At 43.0% G+C, this 22,308-nt stretch overlaps 1 protein-coding gene across 1 annotated transcript in view; it reads left to right on the top strand.

The window, feature by feature from the left end:
- BABAM2 (BRISC and BRCA1 A complex member 2) overlaps window positions 1-22,308 on the top strand; it is a 448,631-nt gene that overhangs the window by 163,411 nt on the left and 262,912 nt on the right. The window contains 1 exon segment of the mRNA XM_049784238.1: window positions 4,686-4,760. Within this exon segment, the coding sequence (XP_049640195.1) occupies window positions 4,686-4,760 (75 nt within the window).

Genomic DNA, 22,308 nt, shown 5'->3' on the forward strand with positions numbered 1-22,308 from the left:
TTCTGGGCTGTTGGATAAAAGACTTTCGTTTCTCTACTCTAGGCAATGGTCTAGAGTGGAGGAATCAAATTAGGAAATCAGTGGCATTATACATGGTATTTCAATCACTTTTCTGGGTAAGAGACCACTTGCTTAGTGTTGATGGAAGAAATACAGCCTAAGGTTAAGTCCCAATGGCCTCCTGTGTTCAGAGGTTGGGTGTGGGTGTACCTATTTGAAACCCTGAAACCCACCCACTTCTGGGAGGGGTCTTGGGAACCGGATAGTAGGTGTAACCTTACCTGCTAAACCCTCCCATTCCTGGGAGGGGTCTGGGAAATGTTAAATAAGGCTGGGACCAAGGAAATTCGGGGCTTTTGGCTTTTGCCTTTTGGCCCTGCTGGGCTCTCTGAGGGAGATGGCTGAAAGAGGATAAGACGCAGGGCAAGCCTAGGATGGCTGTATGCTTGAAAGGTTATGAGATAGGCCACACACATGTGGTGGCTAGGGCCTAAATAAAGATGATTCTTCCTGAAGCCTGCGTGTGAGTGAGTGATTTTGCGTTTCACCTGGGCCTGGAACTCGCCGGCTGGATGGGGGATGAAGCCACGTGGCTGGGGCCTAAGCACAAAGGCCTCCATCCATCGCCATCCAGCCCCATCTTTAATTATTTAATGCAACAGTTGGGGAAGCCAGAGGGAGGGACAGAAAAGCAGAGACTGGGATACTGGAAACCAAGTAAAGAATGTTCTAGTAAAGGAGCAGTGAGTTCTAGCAAAACAGACACAGACCAGGAATGACCATTGGGCTTGAAACTGAGAGGTCAACGTGTTGCATTAGGAGAGTGAGGGAGGAAAGGTTTACTGGAGAGTGCTCAAGAGAACAAGGTCAGTGTAGACTGCTTTTTTAAGGGAGATTATTTTAGAAAGTCAAACAAAACTGCAATGGGAGCTGATGAGGGATATGGAGTCAGCGAAGACTTTTAATGATGTTTATATGCTGAGGGGATTGAGGGCGGAATAAAGGAAAGGTTGATTCTATTAGAGAAAGGGAATGCCAAAAAGAAAGAACTGTTACTGGGCACACATATTATTTGATTTTATTTCATTGTACATAGCCATCACAAAAGACTTGGCTATTCTTTCTATATGTCCTGAAACTCCCACTGGAACTGTAGAAATTTGTAAGCCCCAACATACCTTCTGCTTGTTACCTGTTGCCCCTATTTCTTACCTTTTTCAAAATATGACCCTTTGTACTGGAGTCCAAAGAAATAGCCTTTGGACACTGCCGTCTTCCCTGCAGAGAGACAGCTCAGTCCCTCTATCAAATTTCAAATGAAAAGAATGGCTGCTGACTCTTCCCAGGCAGTCTGGCCACTTTGTGGCCTTAGAACAGGTGTGAACAGATTTCCCTTTCTGCATGAACTACAGCAGCCCAGCACCACCCCCAACCCCCTCCAACCGAAAGACAGAAACAACCCAGATCCTCACTTAACCACATCAAATTGCCAAGCTACTAAATTTGTTCCAGAGCTATAGATTGTGAAACATGCAACCACATGCAGCTGGGCGACATCTCAGAATTTCATAGTAGTGTGAGTCTTGTAGTATCACAGGAAATCTGCTAGAACTCTATCAAGCTCATTGAGTCTCAGCAGTCACAAGCACTGACGGCTCACCTAGCTCCAGCCACAGCCTAGTAAATCTTTAGAAACTGACTTTGGTACCACCATTGAGAAATATAACAATTATTTCAAATTGACCCTTGTTGATCTATGTTTGGATCATTCCATTTGCTTTTGTTGTTTTAACAGACAATATGAAGTAAATTTGTTGTGCCTGCAATGGGGCAGCAGGCTAGGGTGGAGAGTTGGAGATTGGGGACACTGGTGAAGGGAAGGTAGTATTGGTTGGGATTGGTGTTTGAACATTTAATGCCGAAAACGACTATTATGAACAACTTGGCAAATCATGGTGCTGTAATAAAAAAAATTTTTTTTTTTTTGGTTTTTGGGCCACACCCGTTTGACGCTCAGGGGTTACTCCTGGCTATGCGCTCAGAAGTTGCTCCTGGCTTGGGGGACCATATGGGACACCGGGGATCGAACCGAGGTCCGTCCTAGGCTAGTGCTCGCAAGGCAGACACCTTATCTTTAGCGCCACCGCCCGGCCCCGTAATAAAAATTTTTATTAAAAAAAAAAAGAAATTATGGGCCCGAGAGAGCACAGTGAGGGCTGCAGAGATAGCACAGCGGTAGGGCATTTGTCTTGCATGCAGCCAACCCAGGTTGGACAGTAGTTCGAATCCCAGTATCCCATATCGTCTCCTGAGTCTGCCAGGAGTGATTTCTGAGTGCAGAGCCAGGAGTAACCCCTGAGCACCACAGCTGTGACCCCAAAACAAAGAACAACAACAACAAAAAGGAATTACCATTTGGACCCTCATCCAACAAGGCATTTATATAGACTTCTAGGAACTTATAACACCTAAGCCACATTCTCAGAATCTAAAGAGGGGAGCAATTTTTTTTTCCCCACAAACCTCCTAATCACTACTGAATTGTTTGTCAGTAGTTAAGTGGTACTTTTTTTTATTTTTTATTTTTTGGTTTTTGGGTCATACCCAGTGACTTTCAGGGGTAACTCCTGGTTATGTGCTCAGAAATTGCTCCTGGCTTGGGGGACCATTTGGGATGCCAGGGGATTGAACCACACGTCCACCTTAGCATGTGCAAGGCAAATGCCCTACCACTTGTGCCATAGCTTCAGCCCCAGTTAGGTGGTTCTTAATGATTCTCTCAAGCGTTGGGGTGTGAGGCCTAGAATGTGTTGACATTCTAGTCTGACTATGGCTGCCTGGCTCCAAGGATTACTCTTTGTCTCTCCACGGCCACATGTGGCAATATAATGGCTTCCCAGCCTGTCAGGGCCTTGCCTCAGCTTTCTTCCAGTCCTGGGATTAGGCCTGTGGGGACAGAGAAGTACGCTGTCCTTAGCCAGAGTTGAAGTCAGTTGAAAGATGCTGTAGGCCATAAACAAACAGTAAACAGCCATGCAGATGGTACCTCTCAGTTTTATCCGTTGGGATCAAGGTTTTCAGTTCTGTTTTCATTTCCAGGGTTTTAGGTCAGAATATTTTCATTTGGGGCCAAGATCTTGAAGCCGGTTTTGTTCGGGTGTTTGGGGGAATCTCGGGTATTTTGCGACTGTGGTGGAATCCTCTGGAAAGAGGTATGCATGCTTGCTTGGGTGCTTCGTCCCTCAAGCTATGAAAATATTTGTAAATGCTTACTTTGTTTAAAGCTTTGGGGTGGGAGGCTTTGGCTTTATAAGGAGGGAAGGGAGTGGAGATTCTGGGAACTCTTTAGTAATTGCAGTAGGCCAGGATTAGGGATCGACTCTTTGGAATCCTTCTGGATCATCTTCAGAGTGTTTTGTTCAAGCATGCTGTCAGTAGTAAAAATCCGAAACTCACCTGCAGGCTTGAGTGAGAGCTGGGATTTAGGGCCCTGCTGGCCCAGTTTCATTTGCTGCTACCTTTGTAGAGGTTGCTTGGTACCGCCCAGACACCTGCATAGTCAATTGGAGAACTCATGGAGATCATTGGAGCTTTTCTTTTTGGGGGACAGGGCACACCTTGTAGGGACTCAGGGGCTCTTTCTGATGGTGCTTGGGGGTTTCTTCGTGAAGCAATGGGAATAGAATGTAAGATTCCTGCATGCAAAACATACTCTCTAGCCTTTTCAGGTATCTCCTCCATGCCCGTCTTTTGTTTTATTTTGTTGAGTTTGGGGGCCATCCCCAGCAGTACTCAGGGGCATATTCCTGGCTCTGTGGTCAGGAGTGACTTCTGGAGGTACAGAAAGTGGTGGCATAAGTGGTATCAGGGATGGACAATTGAACTGTGGTCATTTCCATGCAAAGCAAGTGCCTCACCTCTGGTCTTTATCTCCATTTCAAAAACAAAACAAAAAAACAAACAAAAACAATGATCCTTTGGTCTTTTTGATTATAATTGAGGCTAGACTTTTAAATGAGGGTTTTCTCCGCCCTCCTAAAATAGAAGCTATTATTTGTAGCTTAGTTAAATCTCCAAACCTCTGTATATCTTTCCTGTAGAGTATAATTCCTAGAATGGCAGAAAATACTGGTTAATGATGATGATCTTAACAGATTAGCAGGAAATTGGGATTTTATTTGGGGTTAACTGATGTGTTATAGATGAGTAGAAACTTGACTTTTGAGTGTACTTCCCGACACACGATAAATGATGATAATCAGTGTCATTAGCCTGTGAGTTATAAATATTAATGAAGTGGTCTGAATGCTTTAGTAAAAAGAAACAACAAATGAATCTGAGGGGAAAATCTGCCTCTATTCTTTGGATTACAAAAAGAATTATACTCGTGTATTCTTTTTATAATTTTTAAAAACAAAACGGTAATACTACTGCATGATAATTTCATTGGACATTTACAATGCAGATTTAAGAATTCTAATGGTGGCTTTTAGTAACTAATAATTTAATGGTTCTTTTTGATCCTCCCCTACCAACTTCTCCAACCTTCTTTCCTTGATTTATGTTAGGAAACCCGAGTGGAAGATACTGCATTTGAACAGGTTGAACTTGTGGCCTTGGCTATAATTGGCAGTTCGCAATCTATTTTTGATTTTAATCTTATTATTATACCTTTCTTTCTACAGACTGGTGAATTTTCAGCTCGTTTCCTTTTGAAGTTGCCAGTGGATTTCAGCAACATTCCCACATACCTTCTCAAGGTAAAATTAGAAAAAGATTATTAAAACACAACACACATATATGCATATAAAACACACACACACACACACACACACACCACACACACACACACCACACACACACACACCACACACACACACACATATATATATATGATTATCAGCATGAGAGTACCAAATAAGCTTTTTAAAGTGACTGTTTAGTGGATTATTTGTATGCCTAGTTTTGTTCAAATATGGAACATAGTTAGTGCTTGGAGATCTGTTGACTTACTGTGTTACTTGAATGCTAAAAGGGCCTAAAAGCATCTTCAGAATGAACTTTCCTGATGAGATAAAATGAGTATAAGTCAATTAAAACTGAATGTTGGGAAATCAATCAAATTTAGTTATTAGTCTCACTGAAACAAAAGTCTTTTTATAGAAATAGGGGCTGGAGAGATAGCATGAAAATAAGGCGTTTGCCTTTCATGCAGAAGGTCATCGGTTCGAATTCCGGCATCCCATATGGTCCCCTGTGCCTACTAGGGGTGATTTCTGAGCATAGAGCCAGGAGTAACCCCTGAGCGCTGCCTGGTGTAACCCAAAAACAGAAAACAAACAAAGAAATTAGTCTGGTATAATATATGCAGTCTTTAGGTGGGCTGGCATTTTTACCTATGACATGCCAAAGAGGAGTTCAGCTTCCTTCCCCTTCTTCCTTCCTTCCTTCCTTCCTTCCTTCCTTCCTTCCTTCTTCCTTCCTTCCTTCCTTCCTTCCTTCCTTCCTTCCTTCCTTCCTTCCTTTCCTTCCTCTCCCCCCCTCCCTCCCTCCCTCCCTCCCTCCCTCCTCCCTCCCTCCTCCTCCCTCCTTCCTTCTTTCTTCCCTTGTTCCCTTCCTTCCTTCCTTCCTTCCTCCTTTCCTCCCTCCCTCCCTACCTCCCTCCCTCCCTCCGTCCCTTCCTCCCTCCCTCCCCTCCCTCCCTCCCTCCCTCCCTCCCTCCCTTCTTGCCACCTTCAAAGTCATGCTGTCTTCACCACATCCAACTTGATTGATGGATGCATGTGACCTTCTTTCAAATACACTTTTGACTGGGTATTAATTTGGGGAGGGTTTACATGTGCTTTGCAGAAGAGGCAGAGAGAGTCCAAATGAATAAGTCAGTTGTAGTCAGGGTGAAAAGGAAACCAAGCCGGGACTGAGTTCTGAGCAGAAAAGCCTTAAAATTTATCATCAGTAAGGATTGTGGTTGTGATTGAAGATTTGCTTGTCTGCAGATTTCACCATGTTAGCTAGCTTTACTCTAATATATGAAAATTTTCAGCCACCCTAATTTATTGTTTGGAGAGTTAATGGTTTTTTGACAGTTTGCTACAAATGGTCTTAGTCAATAAGTAGCTATTGTTTTTGTTTTGGGGCCAGACACTCTGCAGTGCTCAGGGGTTATTCCTTGCTCTGTGTTCAAGAATCAATCCCAGCTTGGGGAACCGTATGGGATGCTGGGGACTGAACCCAGATCAGCTGCATGCAAGGCACCTTACCTACAGTACTTACTACTTTTAATAATGATGGTAAACATGATCTGGTGGAATGGACATAGACATATTAAAGAATATGGGATACTTTTTAAATACATTCCATCCAATGGGAGGAAATGATTTTCTTTTCCCCTTAACTAAAACTTGATCCCTCCACCTTATTTTTTTGTTTGCCTCATTAAACTATAATTTTTAGGGCCCGGAGAGATAGCACAGTGGCGTTTGCCTTGCAAGCAGCCGATCCAGGACCAAAGGTGGTTGGTTCGAATCCCGGTGTCCCATATGGTCCCCCGTGCCTGCCAGGAGCTATTTCTGAGCAGACAGCCAGGAGTAACCCCTGAGCACTGCCGGGTGTGATCCAAAAACCAAAAACCAAAAAAAAAAAAAAAACAAAAAACTATAATTTTTAGTTTCCAGCTTACTAGCTTTTCACTTTCTACTCAGGTGTTGTGAAGTCCTAGTGAGAATGGAAATCAGTCATTTTTGTTTCTCTGCTTTCCTGTTAGGGAAAATATACATATTGAGCCTGTGATTAACAAGGATAATTAATTTGGTTTAAGCATTTGCTGTTCTCCAGGAGAATAACAAGCAGTCCCCTTGGAAACTCCTAGAATACCCTCACTAACCCCATCTTGTTTGATTAAAGCTCCGTTTCAGCTCACTTAAAACTGGATTCAGAGGAATACGAGAGCACTTACAGAGAAGGGTACTTGGCCCCCAACACTGTTGGGAACAACCCCAAATACTGAGCAAGGAATGGCTTTTCCTTCTCATAGTTTCCGGGTGTAAGTCCCTTATCTTTGTAATCACTTTTACTCATAATTTTCACTTTCTTCAGCTTTGTTTTTATTTGTTACACCTTCTCAGTTTGGATTGCTCTGTGCACTCCAGCTTGACATTGCTTTTGCTTGTGTTCTTGGGAGTCAAAGGAAAAAAGTGCTTTTCTGAACACCCTAATTGTTTTGCTTCAAAATCAAATTTTCATAGGTTTTTTTTATTTTAATCTCAGCCATTCTAGCTTTTATTATAATGGTCTTGTTTTCCTTGCCAGTCAGATTGGAAAAAGATGGAACCTACTTGGCCAAATTGGAAAGTTTCCCCATTCCCCAAAGTCCTATGAAGGGAATTTTCTCTTTTAGATGAAATGACTGCATTGCAGCATTAAATAATATTTCTGGATCTTTCTCTCATGCAAAGAGAGTTTTTTAAAAACAAAGAAGGAGAACAACAACAATAACCACAACAAGATGAAACTCTTATATAATACAACTTCAAAGAAACAAAACAAAACAAAAAACACAGGACAGGAAACTCTTAGAAGTCAAAAACAAAAGACCTATCTGCATACCAGAAGTAATCCAGAATACTTAATGTATCTAAGTTATTAAAGTTTTGAATTATAGCCTTGGGGTGTTTAATTGTACCCTTAAAATGAAGTTGCATTAGGGATTCCTTTATGTAGTCTTGACAATCAAATGCATCCAGTGTAATTCATGAACTGATACCTGATAGTCTGAGTTCTAAAATAAACTTGGCCACAGGTTCCAAGGGTGCTCTCATGTTCTCTAGAGCAGGCCAGGCCACAGTTTTCAACACTGAAAGGACACAGAGCTCTGGCTTTGGACTTTGCTGGTTTACTCCAGCAGTGAAATTTCATTCCATTCCCATGAAGGCTATATTGACGCTCAAGTGTAGAAAACTAATTGGCCCTATTTGTCCATGGCTAGAACCTTAAAATCTTAGGAGTCCAAAAAAAGCACCCAAGTCGTCAGTAATATGGGATTTTTGCTCCAGGTTATACCCTGAAAAGGATACCGACAGACTCAGTTTATTCTGAAACTAAGATTTTGGAGTCTCAAGTGTGTTTTCGGTTGGGATAAATCAGTGGGATCTGGAATATCTTTTACAGAGAAACTCACTAGAAGCACCAGAAAAACTTTGTGTTTAAGACTCTTTTTATTATTGTGCCTGGGAGAGTCCAGCCCAACAGATGGGAAATGCTGTACAAATAGGCCACTTCAGCCAGTCCTGGGTTCTGGGTCAGGGAGCATTTCCAGGTCACCCTGAACTCTCACTCCAGACCAGCTTAGCCAGTGGGTGTTATAGGGTGAAAGCCCATCCCCAGAATCAAGTGAGAAGTTACCCAAATCAAAATACAAAAACTTTCCCTGCAGTAATTGAACCGAAAAAAAAAAAAAGCCCTTTCATCTGTCTTTTTTTTTTTTTAATTTTATTGATTGATTGATTGATTGATTTCTGGGCCAGCAGTTCTCAGGGGTCACTCCTGGCCCTGCAGTCAGAAAGTGCCCTTGGAAGGCTGGGGGATCATATGGGATGCCAGGAATCAATCTGGATCCTTTTCAGGGTTGGCTGCATGCAAAGCAAACGCCCTACCACTGTGCTATCTCTCCAGCCCCCCTTTCATTTTTCTTAAGTGCCAGTCATTAGGAGTCTTTTCTTCAAGGCTTTGAGGTATGATAAACACGCACTGAAGTATATTTCTGTTCTTCCTCATGTTTCTATGATGATTCAAACAGAAAATTTTGCTAAGAAAGCCTCCCCTCCACCCCTCCTAACCACACTTAAGAGTGAAGTAATTAAGGAGAGATTCTAGTTGTTTACAAAAGTTTTTATTATCTGGACGAGAAGTGCCTAAAAGCCCATGGGTCAAGCCAGTCGGGTCCTTGTAAACACAACATTGCACTGGAAGAACCTTTGGAAATAATGAGGCAGCTTTCTTTAGAGTAGCCTGAAGTTTGGATCCTATGGTTAGGACCCCATTTAGTGATGTCACGAAGCACTAGCTAAGAAAATTGCTGGGTTTACCGAGCTAGAAGGTGACATCTCCTGCTAATTGCAGATATGACCTTTTAGATGCTTTTAAACATACAACCTTTATAAAAACATCAGTAGGAACTTTTCTCTGTTTTATAAGGCTGTCATTGTTTATGGGAACCTTCCTTCCACCCACCTTCGTTCAGGGCTGTATGGATCTTTATAACCTCATCCTTGGGCTGAACCATGCAGGCAGCCTCTAAGAGATACCTGTGTTTGTCCTATTGGGGATGAAGGCCAGATCCTGGGGTTCACAGGCCTGCTGTGACCTGTGGGCTGAGATTCCCCACCCCCAGTTTCTATCGTTGTCTTAGTCACTTGGGCCATTAAAACACTTGACCCCAGAGATCAGGTCGTTTAAACAACAGATATTTATTTTCATTTCTCATCTGTCTGGAGTTTAAGGGGTGTGTGAGTGTGCGTGCGAGTGAGCGAGTATATGTGATAATGTGTTTGTGTGTGTGAGAGAGAAAGAAAGAGTATGTGGAGGGAAGTCATCTCTCTGGTATGCTATCAGGCCACTCATTCATGAGGACTCTGGACCTCTCCGTCTAACCATATTACCTTCCCAATGCCTCGTCTCCAATGCTGGTCTATGTAATCTGGGGGAGGACATTTGGGGTCACAGCACTAGTCTAAGGAGTTATTGGTCTGCCACTAAACCAAGTGTCACTGACCCCTGACTCAAGACAGGCCTATCACATGTCCAGTTTTCTGCAGCCAAAACTCTTGGACCTTTCTCATTCTTTGATGATCTTGCTGGCATTGGTCACCCGCCTGCAGCAGGCCCACTGAGCCCAGTAGACTGCTTGCTTGGCACAATCTCGGACCACTCTGCCTGCTGCATCATGACTCCATAGAGAAATAAACCAAGAGTGGAAAAGACCCAGGGCCATAAGCATCAGCAGCCTTTGTCCCCAAGTGCCAACCTGTTCCTTCTCATCAGCCAGGGATCGCTCAGGACTGGGCTCACTGCCTCCAGCAGGCAAGAGTGTCTGAGTGAGGTTTCCGCGTTATATCTGAATGTGCAGGTCACATGCAGAGAAAAGCGCATCTGAGGTTGTCTTTGGGTTGTCGAGGTGGTGCGGGGCAGGCCTTGCTATAATGGCTGGTGCCAGGGCTACCGCTGGAGGTGCTTGGGGATATAACAATGGTACCAGGGATTGAATTCAGTGCTATGTGCTCCCACCTTTTTTTCTCTTCTTTAGGTTCTTTTTTATTTTTATTTTTTGGCCACACCTCTTGGTGCTCAGGAGTTACTCTTGGCTCTGTGATTAGGCATCATTCCTGGCGGTGCTAGGGGACCATATGGGATGTCAGGGAATTGAACCTGGGTCAGCTGCATGCAAGGCAAACACTCTCCCCACTGTGCTATTGCACCGACTCTCCTCACCTTTCTCAAATCTAGGATAGAAAATGCATATACTTGGGTCCAGGCAGGTACTGAAAGGGAATAGTGTGCATCCTAGTGGTAAGGATTGTCTGTGGGAAATATGGGACTCACAGGACTACATAGGCTGCAAGGAGCCCGGAATTGCAGGGAGTGGGATTTGTAGGAAAAAATGCCTGCTTTGTAAGTAAAGGCAGTGAGTACCCTGAGGAGGACTGCAATCCCCATAGGTCCCTCTGTGTGCTGGCAGTCTGGGAACTAGGGATGACTGATCTCACTTTGGGAGCTCCAGAAAGAATGGGCTGGTATGTGAGGAGAAGCTGAGTATGAGAACTGGCCTGCATAGGTGCAGTGGCTGAAGGTCCCAGGATTTGCCTTATGCAAACCAGAGGGCCTGGAAAGTTGGTGGGAAATATTTGGTGCAAAACCAGAGCCTGGAGACAAGAAATCGGGGAATATTTCTTTGTGTAATGGAGGCTTAAAGACCAGAGGAATGGGAGCTCTGGTGGTCAGGGGAAGGCAACTCTGAATGGTCCAGCTCAAAGAGAGAGGATGAGTAAAAATGGAGGGAGGAGAAGAGAGAGAATGGGGAGAAGAGAAAAGAATTTCTACTTTCTCAGCTGTTTGATTTTGGGCCATCAGAAAGTGAATGAGGGTAGTGGTCTGCTGATTCCTCTCTCTCTCTCTCTCTCTCTCTCTCTCTCTCTCTCTTTCTCTCTCTCTCTCTCATGCACATACAAGACACACACACACACACACAAAGAGACATTCTCACAGAAATAATATTTTCTAGCTGTCTGTCAGGTCGACAGACACCTACAAATCAAACATTTTTTTTAGTTAGTCTGCAAAATTTATGAGTGGGCGGCCACTAAATGAAAGGAAATAATTTGGGGAGGAGAGCTGGGGTTTGGACACACCCAGTGGTATTCAGGGACCAGGTGCGGTGTGCCCAGATTCGAACCAGGGTGGGTTGTCCTCATGCATAAATGTAAGATGATTAACTGAGAAGGAGTAAGCAGCTGAGGCCTATCTTTTCAGGTTGTCTAGGGCCTAGACAAGGGGCCCTCAAACTTTTTAAATGGGACCAGCTCACTTTGCCCCTCAGATTGTTAGAGGGACAGACCATAGTTTAAAAAAAAAAACCATTAAGAAATTAACAAATTTCTTTATTTATTTTATTTTTGGGGATCACACCCAGCAGTACTCAGAGGTTACTCTTGTTTCTGTGCTCAGAAATTATTCCTGGCAAGCTCGGGGGCCCATATGGGATGCTGGAGATTAAATCCAGGGTGACCACATGCAAGGCAAATGCCCTACCCACTGTGCTATCACCCTGGCCCTATGAACAAAATTCTATGCACAGTGCACATATCTTATTTTGAAGTAAAAAGAAAAAGAGAGAGAACAAGTACAATATTTAAAATGAAGCACAAGTAAAGTTGAATCAACGAATTTAGCAGTATTTTCATGGGAACTGTGGGCCTGCTTTTGGTGGGCCGTAGTTTGAAGACCTCTGTCTAAGACTAAGAGGAGGAGGGAGTCTGAGAACGTGGTAAACCTCTCACACATGCACATTGGGCCAGGATGAATTGACAGCTAAGCAGTACAGACAGCGGTGGCAGAAACATCTGGCGAGCCCGATAAGTGTCATTTACAGGCCACATGTTGTCTGCAGGCTATAGTTTGGGGATCCCTGACATAGACAGTATAGTATATTTTTAAATGCTCTCCTGTGGTGTGTAATGCTATGATTTTCTTTTCTTTCTTTGTATCATAATATATCAGCATTCTACTGGGGATCTAGTGGCATCTTTTCTGTCTTACTGGCTAACACTTTAAACCCAGATCTTTTTGAAGGTGATTTGTTCCCGCTGGTGACTTTAGAAGTTGGTTTTGAAACTACAGGAAATCGAGGGACACTGCATCTCTTCTGAATGGCTTTCTGTATGGAAATTTGTAAAAGTAGGCAAGAAGTTCCACTGGACCCTGAAGGACCCCGGTTAACTCTGTCAGCTGTCTCATCTGAGCTAGGCTGCTCATCTGTGTGAGGGAGGCCAATGGAGGTGAGGGCCAATATCCTAACATTTTCATAGTTCTCCAAGTGTTTCTCATGGGCAGCTGATATAAAGGATTTAACACTATGCAGAACACACCCTATATTGAATTTTTTTTTGGTCTTAAAGTAATCTAGAGTCTGTTGAGACCTAGAACAAAGAACTAGACAAAAAAGCAACACAAAGAAAATTACTTTTATATATTCTCTAATATCGTATAATAAGCTTGACAAAACAGAGCTAAGGAACAAAATATGTCCAGCCAATTTGTTGGTTAGTGATAACTTTGAGACCAAGTTTTGTGACCAAAACACCCAAGAGAGGTAGCCTTTGAAGAAGGGGATAGGCCAGGTTTGGATAATCATATGATTAGTGCTGGGGCTTGCTGGGAAGCAGAAAAGAATATGGACTGGAAGAGAGCTTTGTTATCAGAGCAGAGTGAGAAGGGAAATGGAAGTCTGCAGTGGTTGGGGATGATTTTAGACTTCATTAAGCAAGATTTGCTAATTAATCCCTGTCTACCTGGGCGATCATAGCTAATAACCTTCTGTTTTATTTCCTTGCTCGTTGCTTTCCCTGCCCACTTTTTGTGCAGTATTGTTGCTAGGGTCGTCAACCTTCTTTATTCTTCTCTTGAAACTAATGATGGTTTCTTATCAGAGCCTGTTTTTCAGATCTAAATCCTGGAATAGTGTGTCTTGACACTGCCGCCCATTCTGTGTTCTTAATTTTTCTTGGGGGGGTGGGAGTGCCACACCACTTGATGCTCAGGGGTTATTCCTGGCTCTGCTCTCAGAAATAGCTCCTGGTTTGGGGGACCATCTGGGATGCCAGGAATTGAACCCTGGTCCGTCCTAGGTCAGCCGTGTGCAAGGCAAACACCCTACTGCTGCGCCACTGTTCCAGCCCCATGTGTTCTTAATTCTAATCAGCCCTCTCTCCCCATTCTTCTACAGAAGCCAGCCCTCTCGGTGTCTTCTCTCTGCTGCTGCCTTTCTCTACCCAAAAAGTCTCTATTCTACCATCCCCTCGGTAGAATTTATATAGTTGACTTAAGAATAAAGTGAATCCCAAGGAAGTTCAAGTTACTTGGCCAGCCCCTTAAGCATTCCCTGGGAGTTATTGACAGTCTATCCAGATTTTTGGTTACTGGGATGAAAGAGGTTTTAAAGATGGATCTTGAAACCAAATGTGCCTACTGTCAAAAGAAAGACAAGACTTGAACTTCCATGGAAAGTCCCCTTGAACTTGAACTTCCACAGCCAGATGAAAGATGAGGGTTGGACTTGGAGAAAGTACTAGTAGAAAGTAGAAAGGGCTCAGCATTGTGCTAGGGAGAGGTTCTTAAATGTTAATGAGTGAGGGAGGGAATGCTCAGAAGATCCTGAGTAAACAAGAATAGACTGCAGCATTGACATTTGCTGTGGATAGCATGGCAAGAGAGAAGGCTTGAGTCTCAGGGCCATGCTAGGAACCAGGCTGTTGGCTTTAATGAGGAGCTCGAATGAATAGGAAAATCGACTCGGTGGCTCTCTTGACAAAAATGAGTTGTGAAACATGTAATGGAAACTTGAAAAACTGAAACAATCGTGTGAAATCATTAGGAAGAAGCTGCTGAAAACGATAGCATGCGGGCCAAATAATCACAGAGCAGGCGTTCGTGGTCTACTTTTTCATTTACAATTTGCGTGCATATGCCTGTGGGTGTCTCTCCGGGTGGGTTATTAACGAATGTTCGCCTGTGAAACCCTAATTTCCTATAGTTTTTCTCCTTTTCTCACGGGTTCTATCGCGGGACATAGATAATGGCATATGGCTGTTCACGAGTCGTGTGTGACTATCAACAAGTTTTAGTGGATCTGTAGGTTCTCTATTTCCTCTCCCCCTTTCCTGCAACAGGGGACTTTTTTATTTTTCTCTTTCAGATTTTATGCTCCTAGAAGAAACTAGGCTAATTAGTCTCCCCTGTATTGGAGTGGTTGTCAATTCTTGCATTGCATTTCATAGTTTGGAATTGTTTTACATATTTGCTAGGGAGGAAACGGATAATTTCCCTGAACCCTTCTCGTCATTTCAAGTCCAGCAAGCCTGGTCAAGTAGTTATGTGCTGTTGATTAAAGATATTTCTCAACAAGTTTCAAAGACCCTTCAATCTTGATAAAAGAATTAAAGACGCCAGAGCTGCCCTCATAAAGATTTTTCTTGAGACCACAGATTAAAAGTTGCCTTATAATGTGAGTCTCCTTAGGGGTTGGAATTTGGGGGGGGAGGGGGTTCCAATAAAGTTACACTTATTGAAATGCTTTTAGAAAACAAAAATGCTTGTGTGATCTGACTTCTAAAGCAAACAACCACTATTTCCTTTCAGATAAGATATGAGTTCCCCATGAATTCCTTAGGATACTATCTGAAAGGAAATAGTTTCTGTTTAATCCAATAGGAGTGGACATACTTTTGTGGAAGTGGGGGACGGGAAAGGTGGGAGATAGGACTGACAGTAAATGTTGGATGCTTTTCATGCCTGTGATCAGTCTAATTTGTTGTGTTTAATTTTGCATGGTTGAGGTCTGATGATCACCTGCCAGGCATAGCTTGGAACTTATTCCAGGAAGCTTCCTTTATGCCAGCCCTACACTTGGAATCCCAGAGCCTGTTTCAAGGCTTCGTCCTTGTACTGTCATCCTCATCTAGGAGAAGCAGCAGGGCTGAGAAGAGGATACCACTCTGGACCAGGGACAACCCCCCTCAGGAGCCTTCTCTAAAGGAGCGAGCTAGTCAGATTTTAGGCCATATGGTCGCTGTCACAGAGCCTCAGCTCTCTGTCAACAGCATGAAAACTACTACAGGCAGTATGGAAGTAAATGAGTTGGCTGGGTTCCATGAAAACTTTACTTTTCAAAAGCAGGCATTGGGCTGCTTTGGCCAAGGGGCACATTCTTGCCAGGCCATTTTTCTGGATGATGGCAGACTAGGTTGCTTCCCCCAAGGCACTTGGACCATCACACTACGAGAAGGCATTTGGTTTCAGTGGGTGTTGACTTTCCTACCACCAGGCCTTCAGTTGGATTGATCATTCCTTTCCTCTCACTCTTTCTTCCTTCCATTATTATATCTTCTCTTATTGAGAAACAGTGTGTGAGAAATGGAGTTTCTAAATTCTCTTCCAAACCGCTCCTTTCCCCAAACTTTACACTGGCCAGATTGTGCATATCCAATGCTAGATTGTTGGGAGGATTCATGAGCTAATGGACAAGGGTGATCTTTATTATATGTCTGAAGAGTAGATATGAAATAGAACATGGATTTTAGGGGTTTGGTTTTACCTCATCATTATAATTTGCATTTCAAAGTATGCCAGTTACTGTAGATGAGGAAGACAACTGCTCCATTCAAATTAAGGCGTGTATAAACTACTCTTCTCTGTCCTTCCCTCTTTTATTTTTCCCCATCTGCAGTCCAAAATTCAAATTTTTTACTTGCCTCAGATTTAAAGGTATAGTATTATGACATTCCAACAAACAGTTGATTTTCCTACTTAAACAGAAACTATCACACACAATTTTTGTGAATCTCCTTTTGGTTTTTCTACTGCTTTTATTTTCTTATTAGAGGTATTTCTTTTTTATTAAACGTTTTTAAATTGATGTATCATAGGCTTATAGTACTATGAAATTTCATTCTGTGTCCAATTCTCCCCATTCCTACCACAGTGTTGTTTTCATTTTTGTTTTGGGGTTCCCTAAAAACAAAACCTCTGTAGGATGGCTCCTGGTGATTCTTGGGGGTTAGGGGGCTCATGGGATACCTGGGAATCTGGACCCTGGGTTTGCAGCAGTCAAGACAAAGATCCTTATCCTCTGTACTATCTCTCTGGCCCTGTGTTGTTATTTTTAATAGAACTTTGTAATAGAACTTTGTAATAGAACTTTGTAATAGAAACTTTGAGGAATTAGCTGTATCTCAAATGATCATCAGGAGGGCTACTTTGCTCTTCTGTTCCCGTAGATGGTGATAGTCCTTCACAGTCTGTTCTGTAACAGAGCAGTTACGTGAATTCGTTTATGCACAAGTGGTAAAAATCGTCATGCCATCATTATGTTTCCCTATAATATTAATATTTGGACCATTAAACAACAGAAACTGAATATAAACATGCAGATGATACTCACCGGCTGCAGAAATATATATTGTATTCTCCAAAGTAAGGTCCTGTCAGTCCACATCATTCCTCTTGGGTCATTTTTGCTGTGCGTAAGTACATAAGTATTTATTGCATGGCTTCTCTTTGCCTTTGTGGAAAAGAGACAAACATAAGATAATGAGTCAAAGGGATCTCTCTATGGCATTCCTACACTCTTTCACTCAAAGCCTTCTCCTTGTTTCTTAAGATAATGATATTCCTTTATTCCTTCCCTTCTTTGGCCATTTTCAGCCTTTCCTTTATAGCCCTTTCCTTGACTTAACTTTTTCCAATATTTATACACTGGAGAGATAAAATGAGAGGTAAGGCACTTGCTGTGCAATCAGTTGACTAGTTTTGATCCCTGGCAAGGAGGCCAGGGATCACTCTGGAACACACAACTAGGAACAGCCCCTGAGCACCTCTGTGTGTGTCTTTCTTCCCTTAGGGTCCCAAATTTACTATTGTATTATTTATTAGGAACATAGTATGCCATTTTAAATGTGTTTGTGGGGCTGGACTGATAGCACAGTGTTAGGGTGTTTGCCTCGCACGCAGCTGATCCGGGACAAGCCCGGGTTCAATTCCCAGCATCCCATATGGTCCCCCGAGCCTGCCAGGAGCGATTTCTGAGTGCATAGCCAGGAGTAACCCCTGAGTGCCACTGGGGTGTGACCTAAAAACCAAAATAAAATAAAATAAACTTAAAAAATTTCCGTGAAAATATTTACATTTTTGGAATGCTGTTTGTGAATTTGTCCAGGCAGCCATAGGCGAGGTCTGCCTTTATGGTACTTCTTATAGGAGTCTCTTGGCTCTTTCTGTGGAACCTCCTAGAATCTGGGCCACCAGGGCTTTACCTGGTGATGTTTAAGAGGTTGTGTTGACCTGAGAATAGAAACCAGGACATGCACTCCAGTCCTTTGACCTCTCCACTTGCCCCCACTAGGATGCAATTTTGCTCGCCATTTGTTTTGAGACCACACCTGGTGGTGCTTGGAGATTTAGGGGTGATCCCAGACTTTGGGGTCACTTCCAACAGTGTTCAGAAGACCATGCAGTACCAGGGATTATTCTTCCCTAGAATGCAATGGAAGCACAACAGAGACATTTGTGTATCACATCCCAGCAGGAACACTGTTTTCATACTCCTGGAGCTTTCACTAAGGACTTTTGCTTAGTTCTCTGAACTTCCAATTATATATCATGTTTTAAAACCCGTTTCTCTCCTTATATTCCCCATTGGGAAATGCTGCAGATTGCCAGTATCTCGCTTTAATTATAAATTTAATTATAAATTTGTACACACAAATAAGGACAAGACTTCAGACATGATTGATTAAATCTGTCTTCATTAGAACTGTGAACTTACTGAGCTTATAAATAGCCAAATTTACATGTCTTTCTAATCCTGTTTTAAACAATTGATTTTTTTTTAAAAAAAAAAATAAAGTCGTTATTTACAAAGTTTACAAAGTTGTTCATAATACAATTGTCTCAGGCATTCAGTGTTTCAACACTGAACCCCCTATCCCTGTGACCTTTCCTCACTGCTGCTCTCAATCTTCCCTGCCCATAAGCCTGCCCTCTTAGCAGGCACAAAATGATTTTATAATTTATAATTTTATATTGCTGGCTACAACAGAATGCCTTTGGGAAATTGTCAAAAATTACTTAAGTAGGGGCCGGAGTGATAGCACAGCGGTAAGGTGTTTGCCTTACACGCTGCTGACCCAGGACGAACCTAGGTTTCATTCCCGGCATCCCATATGGTTCCCCGAAACAGGACCGATTTCTGACCGCAGAGCCAGAAGTAACCCCTGAGCCTCACTTCTGTGTCCCAAAAACCACCCCCCCAAAAATAAAAATTTCAGTAAAAGAAAATTGTGGAAAATTGGTTTATCACGCCATAAGGTTATTGAAGTCACTCTGTGTTTACTATACTGTTTATTGCTCTTTGAGCCTTCTGTGTTTTTGTTAAATGAACATAGTTGACTTTTATGCTCTTTCCCATGTATTTTGGCGTGTTCCTACTCGGCTGTCAGTATTGTGGAATTGGGAGGTGCCATGTGCCTGCCTGCATGGTCATGTGTTCCGGAAACTCCAGAATCTGTATAACTGGGCTGATGAGTTTCAGTGGCTTGCTTTGCCTTGCACCTCTTCCAAGATTCATGGTGTAGCTTTGAAGCTGGGTCACTGCTTACCTGGCAACAGCTGTGGGATCTGGGTGTAACTTCTGGGGCTTCCAGCAATACAGGTGGGGTGGGAGGAGCCTGCCCACCCGCACTCCGAGATGACCCCCAGAGTTCTCAGCCCCCAAACCAGTGTACCTGGAATTTTTTTTTTTTTTTTTTGGCTTGGCATCTCTGCAGAGATTAGTTTTGAAGCAGTGAAGTTTGGCCGTTTGCCTGGTTTTTCTGGCAGCAGCTGTGAGTGGGGGTTTAGCTGTGGAGGCTTGGGTAGGATGGGGACACAGCCTGCCCCCCTCCAGAGGGCGCCCTGGAATTTTCAGCCTGAACACCCGTGTGCCTGTTGAGTTTTAGTGGCCTGTCTTGCATCACTTCTAAGCTTAGTGGGGAAGCAGTGAAGTTGGGCCATTTCTTACATGGCAGCAGGTGTGGGATGTGGGTGTCTATACAATTGATTTTTTGATGATTGTTCTTAGGTTTTGTTTATTTAGCCACACCCGCAGTGCTTGGGGGGTTATTCTTGGCAGTTCTCAAGGAACCATGTGCTGTGCTAGGGCTTGAACTGTGTGCAAGGCCAGCATCTGGTGTCTCCTGTACTATCTCTTTGGCCCCTTACAAATTTGTTGCGGGGAAGACTCATCTGGCTATGCTTAGGGCATAGCTCCTATGCCTGTGCTCCTGGCTCTGTGCTCAGAGATCATGCCTGGCAGTCCTTAGGGGACCATATGTCGTGCTGGGGATATGGCAGTATGCAAAACAAGCACTCTACCCATTGTACTCTCTCTTCAGCCCCTGCCATTGTTTTTTTGAGGCAGTACATAAACTAATCCCTTCAGGTTGCTTTTGGGAATTTGCCCAATTTTTCCAGCCTGTTGGAATGTATTGGGGAATTCATTCCCTTCTTTAACCGTGAAAGGGAAACACTGATTGAAACTTAAGTAGCACAGTGAGTGTCCTGTGAATTATTGGATGTGATCACGACACGTGACCATCTTTAAATCTGGAACTACTTTCTCAACGGTGTCATTTTCCCTGCCCATATCATAAAGGCACCAGCTGGCATCGAACAAGAATAATGTCACTTATTAGATAGAAACAGCAGTTATTATATGAGAAAACTTGAAGTTGAAAGGTTGAATTCTGGTTAGGAGCACAGGATGGCTACAGAGCAATAGCATTGCAAGTCCTGAGTGCCAAGTCCTCTAGTGGGATTGTAATGGTGACATCTTAGTGAGCGATATTGTTCTGGAAGGTTGGGCCCTGAAAGACAGTTCGTTTTGATAGAGACATTATTAGAGAGCAGACACGAGCAGGCGGCCTTAATAGCCCATTGGAGAACCATGGAACCATTCACTTGGGTTAAATTACTGTTTGCATGTAGAATAATGGGAAATAAGGAAGGGAAAGCAGTATGATGTATTGAAGATACTCAACTAAAAAGTTTAGTGGTTCTTTTGAATAATTGCCTTGAGTAGTATGGAAATGTATTTAGGAAGAGATGGGCAGCTATATTTAAGTAGGGAAGCTGGCAAGAAACAATACATGAAATGATTGGAAAGGAGAGGCAGGAACTAAGGGTTATAGGATCAAGGTCATGTGGGATTGAATCTGAAGGTGATCCACAGTTTCACACTCGAGGACTTATCACACATGTAATTGAAGTATTTCCTCCTGTCTCACTGGGATCAGTCTGGGGAGGTGAAGGAATGGAAGGCCTGTAGCAAGCTCCTGCCCGCTACTCATTAACAAAAATCAGTTTTGCATTTTCACATGGAAAAAAATGTATTTTTCACCACACCTGACTGTGCTCAGGGCTTCCCCCCCGGGCTTTGCTCTTGGGCCTGTATTGTGGCGAGGAGCAAATCTGGGTTGGCCACATGCAAGGCTAGTACTCCACTGTTGTACTAGACTTCTGGCCCCACATAAAAATGTTTCATGATTCACTGGAGTATGTTTTGAGAAGTTAGCAATTTGTGAATAAGACAGAGCCAACCGGAGGGAGACGCTTTGGTTTAACCTATGCAGCCATGTCTTCCACTGACCTGTGACCCAAGATTGCCCAAGCATTCCTGGTGTCTTTCCATTTTATTCTTTTACCTCGGCTAGGTTTTGTAGTCCCAGTTTTCCAGTGCTCCCCTTCCTGTTGTGTTTCTTCGGAAGTACTTTCCTAGCTTCTGGAATTTAATATGAATTTAATATGGAAGTATGTTGTCCCACCCTAATCAATAATCATACTCCACCCTGGGGTCTGATCTGGTGATGGGATTGTTGGATTATTCCCTAGTTGGTATTCCTCTCCCACCCTACTGTGTGGCCTGGTTCTTATCAATAAAAGCAGGGTCTGAGGAAAGCAGGCACTCATTCTTCAGGCTTCCTCCACTAAGCTGCTTTCCTTCTTAGGAGCAGAAGGCTTGTGTGGTGGGATTCCTTGCTTGAATGCTGGATTTCCTGAACCCTTTCTTGTACCTTTTCACTGTGTGGATTATTTCCTGCATCATTGTTTGCTTCCAGACCCGCATCTCACTAGTTCCTCGTTTTGGAGCCTGGGGCTCTGATTATAGAAGTAGAAGTGAGGGAATCTTACTTTAATAAAATACTTGAATACAAATTTTAATATTGTACATATTTTAATCAGAAATCGTGGCAAAAACAATGTCGCTATACCAATTCTCTTCCACTTGGTTCTCTAAAAAGCCCATTACCCCACTCCCAGAATCTTTGCTTTGACATTTTATGTCTGTATTATTGGGTGGATGAAGGTACCCAGAAACAAGATTGGCTTCCTTCTTTGTTCTCTGGCTTACTTGAAGAAAAATTAGACATTAGGCTAGGAGGTTTCCAACTTTTTACTAACACCAAATTATTCCATAGGGCTGGCATTGTTTATGGTCCCCTGGCTCTACTAGGAGTGATCCCGGAAAATAGAGAGAGTCAGGAGTGTGGCCCCTGAGCATCACTCAGGCCCAGGCTATTTATTTAATATGTGGGTACAAAGTGAAAATGCTCTTTAGCAAAAAATCCTGAAATAGTAATGGCGATACTGTTCTAATTCTTTGGTCCGTATACCAACACTTCTACTGTGATTGTGAGTTCTTGTTCATCTCAGTCTGCTTCCAGAGAACTCACAATGTGAAAAGCATTTTCTAAATAAAATCTAGAATTTTTTTTCTCTTCGTGCATGAACAGTGCAGTCGATGTGTGTTGGCCTGTCTTCATCACACTGTGGCTATGGTTTTTGCTTGTGTGTTCTTGTCTTTTAATAATGTTTCCATTTTTACCAAACCCTAATGAAAAAGATATGACCTGAGTAGTTCTATGTTTATTACAAATAATTGTGCTTCTGTGTTTATTATAAATAGTTGTGCACCTTTTCATAAAGACACTTCTAGGCATGGATAAC

Source organism: Suncus etruscus, chromosome 12 (assembly GCF_024139225.1).
Source record: "Suncus etruscus isolate mSunEtr1 chromosome 12, mSunEtr1.pri.cur, whole genome shotgun sequence".
NCBI lineage: Eukaryota > Metazoa > Chordata > Mammalia > Eulipotyphla > Soricidae > Suncus > Suncus etruscus.